Source organism: Perna viridis, chromosome 6 (assembly GCF_037379345.1).
Source record: "Perna viridis isolate PV_CMFRI_1.1 ecotype Kerala chromosome 6, ASM3737934v1, whole genome shotgun sequence".
In the NCBI taxonomy this organism is placed as follows: domain Eukaryota; kingdom Metazoa; phylum Mollusca; class Bivalvia; order Mytilida; family Mytilidae; genus Perna; species Perna viridis.
The window spans coordinates 23,541,624-23,557,490 of NC_142450.1; the positions used below are offsets into that span (position 1 = coordinate 23,541,624).

The window sequence follows — 15,867 nt, forward strand, 5'->3', positions numbered from 1 at the left end:
CAGTCCAAATCCTACCACAATTTAAATACTCGAGCAATACAAAAGTACGAATATGCATTACCCATTACAGGGAAAAAAGAATTAGTAGGAGTAACCATTGAGGGAGGTGGGACATCATGATTTATTTGATTTGCCAAACCAACGAATGCCATGCCAAGAAGAAGTTTAAATAAAAATGATTGATTGATTGATTGATTGTTGGGGTTTAACGTCCGAGCAGCAATATTTCAGCTATATTCAGACGAAGGGAAGGGTGCGAAGGGTCGGGCAATTTAGCCTCTTGTGGCGGAGCCCTATGGTTCCTACTCCGGGAGAATACCACAGTAGGGTTCTTTAACGTGCGAGGAATGTGGCATCTTTCCCAACACGGTCAATGCGGTCAGGTTTTCCGTATTATAGCCTGACAACCCCAGCATGTAACACGCCAGGAGTACCCTATTCCACCACCTGGGGCACATATCCCAGTTGCTCTGTGGGCAGAACGCCCTAGCCCCCGGCTAGGGTTCTGAGCACTATTTAGTCGCCTTTTACGACAAGCTTAGCGCTGCTGCAGGCCTATTCTTTTAACACCCGGACCTGCACGGGGCAAAAAAAAAATGAGTTTTGGATAATAACTGTAGAGTTATAATATACATTGAATATTTGCATGTTGGTGTTTTCAAGGTACTTTCGTTTAAAATTATGTTTTTGGGGAGACTAAGGATTTCTTATCTATTCCTGCTGTCTATATCATTTTGATATTGGAGGTATTATATGTTTATTCAATGACAATATTTTCAAACAAATGGCTGCGTTTTTAGTCTAAAACAACACAGTGAACTATTTCCTTTTAGATTGGTTATTAATTTATATCTAATATTTAGATTAAATATTCGTTTTTAAATGCATTATAAGTTATTGTTTAAATCCTATATTGCATGCCCTATATCACAACCACAAACCTATATCGCATACCCTTTATCACACCCCCTTTACCTATATCGCACTCCTACTGGTAATACACTTGAAATATGGTTAAAATATATGATCACATGCTTTACCATTCCTCGGCCTATATCACCCCTCTGGCCGGTGGCCCTTGGAGTAATGTAGGAATCTCTTGTTGATATGGCATATGATTCAGATTTCCGATCAAAACCGACAATAGAGTCAATTCAAAATGCATCCCAAAAATCACATGTTTATAGATCAGGTTATCTTGACATACATACATGGAACGAACGTTTTGTGATGAACACACTTCATTCAAATGTCTCTACAAAAAAAACGAATTCTTATAATTGAAACATCATTCACTATCGGCACAACTATTGAAAATTTGTATACCCAGAATGTTCATTGCATAATTTAATGCAAATATCTCTATATGTATTTTCCATGGAGGAAGTTATATATCTTCGCAATTTGTTGAACATGTTATCATCTTGTAACAAGTTGTGAATTACCACCCTCCGGCTGTCAATCAAATCCAAGGAACACGAAGTTCCGATGACTTGGTTTACCAAGGGTGCTGGTCCGCCGCTTGAAAACTAGTGTCCAGGCCGAATATAACATTTATTTGGGATTTAAGTTTTTGAAAAATTAAATCCGGAAGGATTACCATTTTTTAGTTCTTTTAACGGTGAGTTTTAAAATTCATTTTTGAATTGAGTTACCTTTTTACCGATTTTATCATAATTTTACTTTTTTTTTCGTGTAATGTAATTTGACAGCGAATTATATTTTTACACTAGCATACTCTAAACGACAATAAATATCAATGTGTTAGTAGATATGATGGGTTAATTGGTTTCTGTCTTGTTTTTTTGTATTTTGAGGGTGTTTTGGGCGGTTTGTTGTGTTGTAATGTTGTTTATATTATGTTGTATTTTACATCTTTTAAATGTTTTATTTCATTTTATTGCATTGTATTCGTATTTAGATTAATATATCAAGAAGGCTCTTCTAATCAATATGTGAATCAAGGAACGCACAATTTGTTTATTGTACAAAGTAATTGTAAATTAATTAAGTTATTATTAATTATCATTATCAATTCTACAATAATAATCTACACAGAGAAACATTGTATATGTATTAGAATGATTTATTTGCTTATACATGTTATGAAGATCATACAATTTTTAATTGGCAATGTCAACAACTTGTAAAAAATACCAAATCACTCACACCAACCAATAATTTTTATAGTAATTATATTCTAAAAACCATTTCACCAACATTTTAGTTTAAAATTATTGTTGTGATATCGTGACTTCAAGCTTATATGTAAGCCACTAAACAAATAGAAACAATACAAAAACCAAATAATATTATGATTCTTCCCTCATAAAATAAAATTTCTCGTCCTATTTTCTCTTCTCTAAAGCCACCCTTGTCGCTACAAAAATCAGGAACACGTTCCCGTTAATGACATATTTGTCTACCTAAGATATCATGTAAATTCTTACCCGTAGGTTTTTTTTTCTGGAACAGCTGTTCAATGACATTGTCTGACCCTATGTCTATAAAATCTCTTAACGCCTCTTGTAATAAGCAATTAACAAGATCAAGAGTGCCAGTGTTTTGGTCAAGGGCACTAGACAAAGTGGATTTTCATGCACAAAAGGATATGGAAGTATTCTTATCTACTTCCTCGGGCGAGGACCCAGAAATTTTTTAAAGGGGGTTCCAGAGAAAAAAGGTGTGGACCAAGCTATCATATGCTCATTGTTTGGCCAATTTTCCACAAAAAGAGGGACCAACCCCTAGAACCTCCCAAGTCCGCCACTATCCCTGTGGTTTTGATAATAGATTATTGTCTTTTTGCATTCCAGACTGTTGTTAAAAGCTAGTGAATATTTATAGGTGTGCTGGGATTTTGACTCTGGTACGAGTTTATAGAGGATTTTGGATTTATTTTACATAGTCATTCTTTTCAGAGAAACAACTGATAAACAATTCTTAGACTGTCAGAAAAAGTAATCAAGGGAAGCAAGATTCTAGCGAAAATCAAAAGAATGTAATCCAGGGACAAATACCAGACATGAAAAACAGACAACAAAGAACATAAAATAACCAAAATAATACGTACAAAGTAACAAAAGTAAATGAGCAACTCGGACTCCGCTAACAATAAGAGCATGGACCAGGTGCACCGGTAGTGTAAGTGTCCTCTGCTTTTCTAGAAACCCCCAGCTAGTTGCTCATAAAAAGTCCAGTCCAGGAAAGACGGAAGAGAAAAGGACAACTATGACACGTTGAACAAATCAGTTTTCATGGTGCAAATGGATACATCGTAACGATCCACAAGTTCATGATGATGACCATAAAACTTCTGTTGTGATGACTTCACTGGTATTAATATTACAATTCTAAGTTACACATTTGCTTGATAATGTATTGCGCGTAAAAAGTCAAGTCCAGGGAAGACGAAATGGGAAAGGAAAACTATGACACATTGAACAAATCCTTTGTTCAATTATTTTTGTAATTTCATGTTCTTTGTTGTGTGTGTCTGTTTTCCATGTCAGGTCTTTGTCCCTGGTTCACTAGTAAAAGTTTGGAAGTACTATATATATGTGATAGGCTACCGTGTGGCAATTGATAAAAGTTATTCAAACGAAAACGCGAACCAGACTTCGACGATCATAGAAGGTTACTATAAATGAGCGTCCATTTTTTTTTCAAATACGCCTGTCACTGCTGACATCCGAGTTCATTGTCACCTTTACCTTGGTTTCAGTGTGTTGCTTATGTCACAAATTGCCTTTGCTTGGCCTACCACATTCCTAGGATGGTAATATTTGAATTTGCTTCCACCATGATAATTCAGATAAATTACATTGTTGTTCTTTCATGCTTCTGTAATGACTTGTCTTGACATCGGACTCTCGCCATGGGCGGACCAAAAGAGGGTATGGGTGGCTTCTCCGTGATACTGTTTTTTTTTAATGTTATATTTTCATGTTTAAACAATTAAAAATACTCAAAACGCAATATAGATCAATACATTATCAAGCAAATGTGTTCCTAAGCATTATTATATTAATACCAGTGAATAAAATGCATATATTTTTTTAACATTTTCTCTTGTGAAAAATTTGGGTTCTCGAAATAAGCTCCCTGTAGTAAATCTCTGGGTCTGCCACCGTTATCTGCATTACTTTCTTCATGGCATTGACCAATGTGGAAAATTTAATATTACAACAAATTTGCAAATATTTTATTAGCTCCAACACAATTACACTAAGTGGTTTAGGCTAAAATAAAAAAAATGCATATACATGTATTTTCTATAGAGAAAATGCACGCAAGTAATGCATAGACATGAAAGATATTACTTTATCTATCAAATGAAATTATAAAATATTTAGGGTGTCTATATAAATTGAAATAAAATAGCAAAACATTTTACATTTTGTATTTTCTTATCACAAGGCATTGAGATATGAAATTAGAATACATCTTCTGAATGCAAGAAAGCTTAAAAGTAAATATTATTTTTTAAAATATTTTTCACTGTATTAATTGATCAAGAAGCTCTATGAAAGGAATGTTGGTAACGGACAGAAAAAAACAATCGGACTACCTGCATGCATCTAAAAAATTGATATTTTCAAACTACAAGTAATAAATAATACTACGAAAAAAAATCATTTTTATAATTAAGATTTAAGAATATATCTATCAAAATAATTTTCTAAAATGAAAAAAAACATTATCCGCCCAAAAATAATTTTTTAAATCAAACTTATAAGCAAATATAAATTATATGTTACTGAGAAATTAGTTTTAATAATTAAATTAGCTGCCTCATAACAGTCTGAGCATATTTATGACAAAACTGAGCTGTATAAAATATACTTATGTTGTAAATTGTCCTTTTCTACAGCAAATAACCCATTATCGAGTACTTTGTGACGGACTTTTTCACTGCACTTTTCTTCCCAACATTCAGTGTGAAATTGATAGATTTAGGAATGTTATATTTTGTCACAACTTTATGTAATAATTAGCACCATGCATGCTATAGTGCATTTACGTGTTGACTTGACCTTTCAGTAACCTTTACCGGTACCCTGGATTTGCTTAAGGTTGTAGTTGGTTGATCTAGTTCATCTCCCTTTCTGAATATTTTGTTACTGTAAAAATTAAATGAAATGTGAATGTAAACGTTAGAGAATTTAAATACGGTATTGACATTAGGGTAGACCTACAACGATGGTTGATATGACATAGGCATAGTGCCATCTAATTTAAAGTACAGGACGTTCCATCTATATAGCTAATAACCAAGATACTTGGATTCTTTGTAATAAAAAATATTACCAGAAATTTTTGTTATTTTTTAAAAATCTTCAGTACCTGAACAATTTAATCAACAGTTTTACAGCTTATTTATATTTGAAATTGTACCCCAGATTCTGAACTTTCTCATACCAAACTACAATGTATTTTGTAACCTTACTTTTGCGTAAAATTGCTGTGTAGAACTTTTATAGGCATGCATCTGCAACGAAGAACATATCTTATAGGTGATTTCATATTGAATGGCAATATCATTTGTTAGAGATATTTTGGGAGGAATACAAAGTACATTTCGAACCACGTGTAATCCTTATTTATATACTGTTCATAAATATTGGTTTTAGATCTACCCTCAAGTCATCACTACGAAGTTTTATGCTCTTCATCATGAACTCGTGGATATTTATGGTGTATCCATCTGCACCATGCGAACGAACTGATTTGTTCATTGTCATAATTTTCCTTTTCCTTTCGTCTACCCAAGGACGTGATATTTTATTAGCGATAGGTGTTTCTTGAAAATCAGAGGACACTTATCCTATAAAATGCACCTGAACCATAATTCCATCTTTTGTTGTTGTAGAGTCTGGGTTGCTCTTTTACTTTTGTTTCTATGTGCGTTTCATTGTTGTTATTTCATGATCTTGGTAGTATGTGTCTAGTCATTTTCCCGAATTATGCTTTTTATGATTACCGTTCAAATCCTGGTACTCTTTATTTCACTTATGTAAATTAAATCCCCATAACAACTATTGTCGTCTTTCATTTTTCAGTTCTAAACGGTTTGATTAATTTGAATCATATTTAACTAACAAACCTGATTTGTATGGTTTGTCGCTGATGTGTAGATGCTTTTATCTTGTTATCAAATATCTAACATTTTCTACCTTACAGTGGCGGATCCAGGGGCCCCCCAGGGGGGTCGGAGTCCCCACTTTAGAAAAAAAATTGTTGAAAAATTGTGTGTGGAATCATGAAAAACACTCACTTTGTGATCTTCACCGATGATTCTATCATGAATTTATTTTATACCCCCTTACCTGGATCCGCCACTGCCTTATATAAAGACCAGTGCCCGATGATGCACGACTGAGTGTATAACAGTATTATGAAAGCCCTGCATTTCTACAAACACCAAAAGAGTTGCACATGTCTTGTCAAGTGGTACATGGTCACTGAAGGTAAAAAGTCTATAGGTGAACTCTGCTTTTATTGTAAATAATGGATACTAATTCGTCATATTAATTACTTGTCAACAAGTGCATGTGTGATGGCAAATACAGACCATCTTTGAGTAACACAGCATTGCTTCAAACGTTTATCTATCACAAGTTATGGACGTTTTTTTTTTAATTTTATGCAAAAGCTGCAAAAAATACAGTTGAGTTTCTGGGCTGCACTTTTTAAGTGGGCGGCACCTTTCGAGAATGACGATGGAACGTTAGATACACTGCATTGAGCACAACTTTGAAGGTTATTTGTGACTACATGTTTAATTCATTTTTCGTATAAAGGAACATTGGCACAGCATTTTTAATCATTATAATAATTATTATTGGAGTACGCTATTTTGTAGAACATCCTCAGTCCCCAGTAAAAGCTGTGGATTTATACCATATATTAATGCTCAGTAATGTACATCAGCTTAATGCAAAAATGAAACATGGATCCGTAACATAAGTGACAAAAAGACTGATTAGTAATTTGCTTCTGATGTGGCCAAAGTTAGTTTCATTTATTGCGATGTCTATGACGTAAATGAAGAAACTGGAACTGTCATCGCTCGAAGTTAAAAATTACAGAAGGAATTGTGATATTAAGCTACCATATTTTTGTGGTATAAAATATTACAAACACTTAGCTTGCTTTCGATAAATCGGTTGACTATTTAAGTATGGCCTTCAGAACATCATATTTAAAAAGAACGTCTGTACTCTAACTTGCATTAATTTATTGTGAAGGTGTACGACATTTTAGCCTTGTGTAAATTCGGTTACATACGAGTAATAGGATATCCCATTGATTTATATTACACAGTAGAAACATAGTTCAGTACGGTCAATTGCATACCGAAGTCGCAACATTACCACTATATACGAATGGTTTCCATGGTAAAGCCAGAAAATATCACACCGCTAAACCGAGGCTTGTATGGTTGCGGGGTATTTTAATGATTTAGCAATTTCTATGGTATATCTCGTGTTTTTTTGTTTACATTTAATTTTTCATTTTGCATTTCAATTTGTTTTTAATTTTCAGGATTATGTATGGTGCGGCGCCGTAGAACTTTATTGGACATTGTCAAAAGGTGAGCTTGATTTTTCTTCCTGAGAATCTTTTCACACGAATTATACAGGTAAATCATCACAGAAAGATGTATGTGGACATGAAAGTTGTACAAATTGACATTGATAAACGATTGAGCTATGACAAAGATCACTCGTTAGATGTTTCCTTCCTGGGATTGGATGATCTAAAAGGAACTACTGTCTCACTGCTAAAAATGCAATAGATTTCAACATGGTTTATATAGACACAAAACCAGTTCGCAAATATTTCGTCATTGCGCCAGAATGACATGTACATGTTTTTCCCATACTGACTGTGTTTGACTTGTATTTTTTTTTTTATTTTAACTTGTTAGGAACTATAAAAAATTATAGTTAAGTAGCAGTCTTTATTAAAAAAAAAAACGGACAAGAGGTGATTCATGCGTGGCAAAAACCCATGGAATTCAGTTTTATATCTTGTTCAGAAACCGCTATAGATCACTTATCCAGTCTTAGTTTTTCATTTGGGGTTTGCACTTTTGACATGAAATATATATAGATTGTACATGAAATTAGCACTTTGCAAGAGTTATTGTTATTGATTTGGTTTAATTTGGTTGATTTTAGTGGGAGAATAAAGTGCTGTTTTCTCTAAAGTACAGATCTAAATATAGAAAGGACTATTGTCACTTAAAAATATAGCATATGTAGACCAAAAAAGCATAATCTGATCCATGGGTTTTTCTGAGTTTTTATTGTTTGCTTTCTTCCTTCCAAATACAAAAACACCAATCACATGTATTGAAAATTTCTATATGCTGTATGCATGTTTTAAGGATTTACCTCTCATAAGCAGCATTAGAATCAAATATATGAAGATCTAAATCGAAAACTTAATTGTATACAACCGTAGTCTACAGGGGCGGATCCAGGATTTCAGGATATAGGGGAGGTGCAAATAATTAAGAATTAAAGAGGAGATAATTTTTACATTAAGAATATGTGAAAAATCAACAATTTAGGCAGGGCGGATGCCTGGCACACCTTTCCTTGGACCTTCGCCTGGTCTATATGAATAATCAGATGGGTTAGTGTCATTTTTTTTCTGACTCGAATTTTCCAACAGATTCGGATGGCGTATTACTTTTCTATCATAGTAGTTTATGGGACCACGCATACGACCACTGTGATATTCACGAGAAATGCAGTCGGTTCATATTCACTCGATATCACCTAGCAAATTACAAACTGCAATTGAATTGAAATATGCTATGTGTTTATCAAGTTGTAAAACACCGTGACGTTAAGTCGATAAGTGTAGTTTAACACTAGTTTTAAGGTGAACATCAATTCACTACTTATAGAAAATAAAGACATAAAATATAAAACGTTTTTGGAACCGGATAGTATCCGTTTCCAACCTTGTTACGACAACAAGAAGTGGTTGTTGACGTGTAACCAGATGACCTCAACCGTACACATCTTGAAGCTTTTTTTGGAGCATTAACCTTCCGAATTTGCCCTTGAAAACCTTTAGGTTCATATCCAAAAATTCCAATTACAAACCGGAAGGTTACCTGGTACCAAATAAATTAAAGATTTTATACTTAGGCATTGCTTGATTCTTACTTTCGGTTTTTATTTGTTTTTGCCAACTAAATATCTTAGTTTTTAGTACGTCTGGTAGAATGTTTTATTAAAGTTTGAATTGTAATAGAAAAGGTTTGAATTGCCAGACACAAACACTGACGCAAATGTATATAAAAAAAGTACAGCTATCCTAAAGAAACAAGCACTAATACGAATTTATGTTATATTAAAAAGAACAATTGTCCTATATATTTAAATGAAATAATTTAATTTCTGGAGTAATAAGCTTTATTATTTGTCATATGATTCTTCCATCATCTTGTAATATAATAACCGTCCGTGCGAGACCCGACAGGGTAGTCAAGGACGTTAACAAACTGCTCATTGAAATAACCTCAATGCCCGTGGTGCACACTTGAAAAAGAAACTGCGTGTGCACCGCCTGATTGAGGTTATTTCTTCAACAACCGAGAAATTCCTTTAATAATCTTACATATTTATTCCTAGTAATCACATAATAGAAATTAATAAGTGAGGTATAAATAAAATGTATATCAATGAAATCATAATGCATTGCAGCAGTTTTAAGGCGTTATGAATCATTAAGTGATTAATTTTATAAAAGTTATAATTATCAATGTATCATCAATCAACAAGAAACAAACAATTTTCTTGATTCTGAAATCAAATACTGAACAATGAGGTGAATATCAATTGTGTTAATGGTAAGACTTTTTATGCTTTACTTTAAAATTTTCAATCCGTATTTTTTTGTGTGTGCGTAAAATTCTATATTCTCTGAACTCTATTCTTCTTTTACTGGTTAGTATATAAGTATGCAGCTTTTCAAATTCTGTATATAGAACTAGGGCATCCAGTGGGTTACGGAAGATTGATTCCCAAAGAATATATTTTTTGTCTTATTTTTGCGTCTGCTTTCATAGTTTTTGTATTTACTTTGCTTTGAAGGTTTTGTTTTAAATTAAAATTTAAAAACAAAATACTAAGTTAGGTTTAACTATCCTGACAAGATGGCTAGAAGCAGAGGATATAAAAAAGCCGTTGTTGATTTTTAAAAATGATTATTACAAGCCCCGTCGATTTTAAAAGTATTTTTAAGTACAATTAACTTTACTTGGTGATTGGTGGTCGTCATCATGAACTCATGGATCATGTATCCATATGCACCATGAAAACTGATTTGTTCAACGTGTCATAGTTTTCCTTTCCTCTTTCGTCTACCCCGGACTTTTATGAGCAACTCGGTGGATGTTTCTAGAAAAGCAGAGGTCGCTTACCCTACCGGTGCACCTGGTCCATGCTTCCAGTTTTCAGTGGAGTCCGATTTGCTCATTTACTTTTGTTACTTTGTATGTATGATTTTAGTTACTATATGTTCTTTGTTGTGATTGTCTGTTTTCCATGTCTGGTCTTTGTCCCTGGATTACATTCTTTTGATTTCCGCTATAACCTTGGTTCCCTTGATTACTCTTTGTATACACATGTGGTTGATATATTAAAGACATTTTGTGAGCCATAAATTACCGCTTTGATTAGCCTCCCACGATAAGTCATTTATCATGACACTGTCATAATATTGTCTCTCGATTCACAAAATTGACAATCTTTATATTACGAGTATATAAAACACATAGTACTAAAGCACTTTCAACGTATGAATTAAAATTCATTATTTTATTAAATCAATACGCGTAAGACAAAGGCGCCCGCTTCCTGGCTTCTTTTGCATTGTGCAAAATTTTAAGGAAAAGCAAATCATGGTCAATGGGTTCTTCTTTCAAGAAAAGACATACTTACATTTAAAAAAGTTGATATCAAGAATCTAATAAATATATCAGGAATGTACAAAAAAAAACTCTGGAAATCCATAATAATGCATAGGTGGCAGAAAAGGCGGAAGTGAAACAGCAGAATGGTGTAAATATTTTCGCCGAAGGTGTCAGGAATCGCAATGAAGCGATTAGTTGATGACAGGCAAATCTCGTATGATATGTAATTGAATCATCAGTGCAAGAGACCATGCGAACAGGGCACGCGTCATTTCAACATACTCACCCCATACATGATTTGGTTAACGTAATTTTATTTTATGATTTGACGTACATGTGCGACACAAAAAAATGCTCTAAAAAGAAAAAGAAATAAGTAAAATATAATAACACACCTGGAACAAATTGACTTATCTTGAATAATTGCGACCCGTTTATAAAATTTTTGTTATTTAAAGTTTTCCTTCTTAGCAAAACTGTCAGTTAATTTAAGCACTACTGTTTTTCTAATGAGATTTTAAATGTTGTAAGTCAGTTTTTACATCCAGATGTGCCCTAAATATTTCAGGATTGTATGCCTCAAAACAAATCACTGTAATTTGTGAAAAAAATAGCTTTGAAGAATCAGAACCTGAAAATACTGCATGTCAAAAAGCCCTTACTAAAAACAATGGTTATAATTAATTACTAATAAGTTGTGACAAAAACTTCATTCGTTCACTCTTCTTTCTTTTTTAGATGATTAAAGCTTTCCTGGTTATAGGATACAGTTTACTATTTTTCGCTGTATGTCATGCTCTGGTCGAAGAAATCAAACCCCCAGACGAGTTTTTAGCATGCTTGAAAGTGCGAATGGACAAAAATGACCCAGATTTCACATCATACGAGTCTCTCAATAATTTTTGTATTGCTAGCAATAGGAATAAACAAACTGCAAAAGTTGAAGGACCCCACTTAAACATTTCAACAGAAACTGTTGACTGGATTAACGAACTGCTCCGCATGTCTGAAGTGGATATACACGAGAGAGCCAAGCGACAAGCTATCCAGAATAATGATACAATACCTTTACCACCCTATCTACAATTTGTTTTCCCAAGCCAATTTGGATCATCCCCTTTATATCCTCCTCAGCAAAATACCGCAGCCCAAGGACAACAACAACAACAATCGCAACAAAACACAGCAAGCCAGACACAAGCAAACTCACAACGGACTTTTGTCCAGCCTGCTTCAGTTCAACAGAACCCATTTACATCTAACCAGAACGCTCAGGTATCAGCGCAAGCTCCACAAGCCCCGCAAGGACCGCAAATACAAGGACAAATAGGACAGTCGTCCAATGGTCAGATACAAGCCGGTAGACCACAGATACCAGCTCAAGTTCCCGCACAAACTGCTCAAATTCCTGCTCAGGTTCCAATTCAGACAGCACAAGTACCAACCCAAGTTCCTATGCAAGTGCCAGTACAAAATGCACAAATTCCAGGCCAAGTACCATCAGTGCAAAACCCCGCACAAGTACCGTTTCAACCAGCACAAGTTCCGGTTCAGACTGGGCAGACGCAAGGTCAGTTCGCCAGAAATCAACAACAATTTCAACAAGGAAGTCAACAACAACAAATACAACAACAAATAGCTATGCAACGAGCCCGACAGCAAATGGCAAGGCCTCAAGTGAGACAGCTTAGAGTAAGAAAGGAGTACAGACGGCTTACTGATGCAGAAAGGCAACGCTATCACAGAGCTATCCTTATGATGAAAGCAGATACGGTATGTTATTTATGATAGTGATAACACATAGAAGATATATAAGAGGAATAAAAAATAAGTTACGAAAGTCGCATACAGCTTCAAAACATTTGTATTCCGAGTGGCAAGTACCAACAAATTTAAAAAAAAAAAATAAAATAAAAAAAAAAAAACCCAGCTACAATGTGATATCAAAAGGCTTGAATAAGCAATTTACATGAATTTGCGGCAAGAGGTTTGCAATGAGAACTAAACAATTTCTAGTAATAGCTTTTGATTCATATCGTCTGGTATCAAGAACCAGCTGTTTCTTGTGTTGTCAATACTATATTATATATTTTATATCATTATCTATATTATTAAATCGGTCAGACCCCGGACGACGGAATTCACCCTTTATTGGAAGCCTACTGGCTTCCAGAGGCTTTCTGTACTGGTTGGTGCGGTTGTTGACTAATGAACACATTCTTCGTTCCCACTTCTCTCAATATACGTTGTATCTATTCTATTGTCATCTTGTTTTTTCAGAGTGTTCCTCCAAACAGGTTCGATGCATTGGGTTTGATCCACTTCCGGATGGTCGACAACATTCATCACGGAGGCGCCTTCTTGGCATGGCATCGTATATTTATTTGCATGTTAGTATTAATTTACGTATAACGAACAACGGTTAAATGATTAATTCGGTTCGAAATTTAGGGCTCAGTTTTTCAAAATTGTATCAGCTGGATAACTTGTATAGATTGCACTAGACTTATCCAGTGGATAACTTTTCTCCATCGAATAATTCTTTTGAAGTACAGGGACAAGGTGTCAAAAGAAAAAAAGCTGGACGAAACCTCAATTTAAACCATACAGCTTCAATATAGTTTATTAGTCTAAAAATAACTCTAAGTGTATGTGAAATTGAAGTCTTGGGGATATAAGTGAACAACTGCGACAAGAATGTTTGCGAAGATGGGACTTAATTCATGTGTAGTGGGTATATATACATCTCTGACAACTTCCAGTACAAAGTGAAATAAAAAAATGCCTTCCACCTCATATGCTTTAATTCAAGGGATGAGTGCAGATGACATACACTTATTTTTGCTAAACAAATGTACTCCCCATGCCCTTATTATTGAAATCAAGATGAAGTGTAGCACATATACACTTTTAACATATGCCTTTGGTATAAGTACATTTTAGCATGTTCTTTTTATTTGCAGTTATGAAAATGCGTTGAGACAGAAAGTGCCAGACGTTACTCTTCCTTACTTCGATTCAACCATGGACGAGACCATGATAGATCCTACCCAATCAATCATATGGTCACCTGGGTTTCTCGGAAACGGAAATGGTTTGGTTACTACGGGTCCGTTTGCATACTGGCAAACGCCATCTGGACCTTTGATACGAAATACTGGAAATCCGGGCGGAAATTTATTCTCTAAACAAAATATACAGACGATTCTCACAAGAACGAGAAATGCCGAGATTCTTGAGCCGGGTGCAAGTAACAACTTTAATATAGAGAATTTACACGGAGACGTTCATACATGGATAGGGGGTCAGATGGAACCAATGGAAACCTCAGCCTTTGACCCAATTTTTTACATGCATCATGCTTTTGTTGACTATGTTTGGGAGATATTCCGAAGTAACCAACGTCAACAAGGAATCGATCCTACCCAAGACTACCCACAGAATTACGGAGCAGAATCCCACGCACCATTCACCAGAACCGGTTTTGGTAACTTGGTTAACGGATTTGGACTTAGTAATATGTTCACAGCAGAAGTTTACACATACGAACCAAACCCATCATGTTCTTTCAATAGCCCGAACTGTGGATCAAATTATCTCACATGTGATATATCTACTGGAATTCCTACTTGTATTCCAATTACTGCAGGCGGTGGACAAAATATGGGACCGATGGGACCTCCTCCTCCGGCTGGATTCGGAGGTGGTGTAGCTGGTCCAATGTTGCCTGGGTTTATGCCAAACGCAATGGTTGGAAGAAAGAAAAGAGCCGCCGATAAAAAAGTTAAAAAACTTCTGGCAAAGCGTAAGGTCAAAGTTGACACAACTCCAAAACCTAAACTTCCACCAGGTGTATCAAACGAATTGCAAACTTGTGCTCTAAACAAGCCATCGTTTTCGAGCCAAAATACGTTTGAAATAGAAGGAAAGGCCGATACCAGAAAGTGGGTTTTTATTCCAGTTAGAATAGTAAGTAAAAGATCACCAGAAAGTAAGAACTTCAAAGCTTTTCCAATTTACGACGGTGTTGCAGCGAGAGATTTTGATATTTACAGCCCCGAGTCCTATTCAGATATTAGTCCATATTTTCAGGATGAGATCACACCGAAATCAACCCGATGTCTTAAGAAAGCTGGTGTCGGTCAGTCAGTCGGCAGAGTTCATATCAGGTCCGATGGCTTGAACTATCGTGGAACTTATGACGAATATGTCATCGTCGACTTGCGTCAAGCATTTATGGAGTCAACAACTTACATTGGGCTCCGGGATCCGGAAGTTAAGTTTTCGGAAGTTCTGATATCAGCCTATGATTCATGTGGAAGAAAATGCAGAGCATTTTGTCGAAATGAAATCGGAAAAACTTCCGGCTTTCATGAATGCGTTGGGTCGGTTCGTGTGACTAACCAAGCCCCTTATGGTTTTGGAAAGAACTATGGCTCAGCGGTGAAGATGTCTTGGGATTTAGAAAATTCAACAATTCCAGAGTTTCAGAGCAATTCGGTTCATATTCAATTTTTCTGTGACCATCAAGAATATTAAGTTTGTTCTATGGGCGATTAGTGAATACGTAAAAATAAAAGTATAGAATATACAAACATAATCTATTTACACTTTTTTGTTTAAACGCAGTTGGGTTTTAGGATTACAACATATATAGCTACAATGAGCAGTAAGTTCAGTCACGCAAAATGTATCTGAATGATTTTAGAAATTTTAACAAAGACTACATACTATTCTATATCATTCCGACCCCCGGAATACCCCTTAGATCCTCCACTGCTATAGCTTAATAATTAAAGACCAATGGTTTCTCTGAAAAGGTTATTAGAAAAATATTTGGTTTACTTAAAAAGATACCGGAAAATATTTAAGAAAAAAAGAATAGATAATAAAAACATTATAGCAGAAATAGATCACATTAAAGGCGT

At 34.9% G+C, this 15,867-nt stretch overlaps 1 protein-coding gene across 1 annotated transcript; it reads left to right on the plus strand.

Moving 5' to 3' along the window:
* The first annotated feature begins 1,311 nt into the window (after window positions 1-1,311).
* Window positions 1,312-15,539, plus strand: LOC148614144 (uncharacterized). The gene is made up of 5 exons (XM_088587998.1): window positions 1,312-1,621; window positions 7,549-7,597; window positions 11,678-12,712; window positions 13,220-13,329; window positions 13,903-15,539. Exons 3-5 carry the CDS (start codon window positions 11,678-11,680, stop codon window positions 15,476-15,478), a joined length of 2,721 nt encoding a protein of 906 aa, XP_088444124.1. The 5' UTR covers window positions 1,312-1,621; window positions 7,549-7,597; the 3' UTR covers window positions 15,479-15,539.
* Window positions 15,540-15,867: the final 328 nt, after the last annotated feature.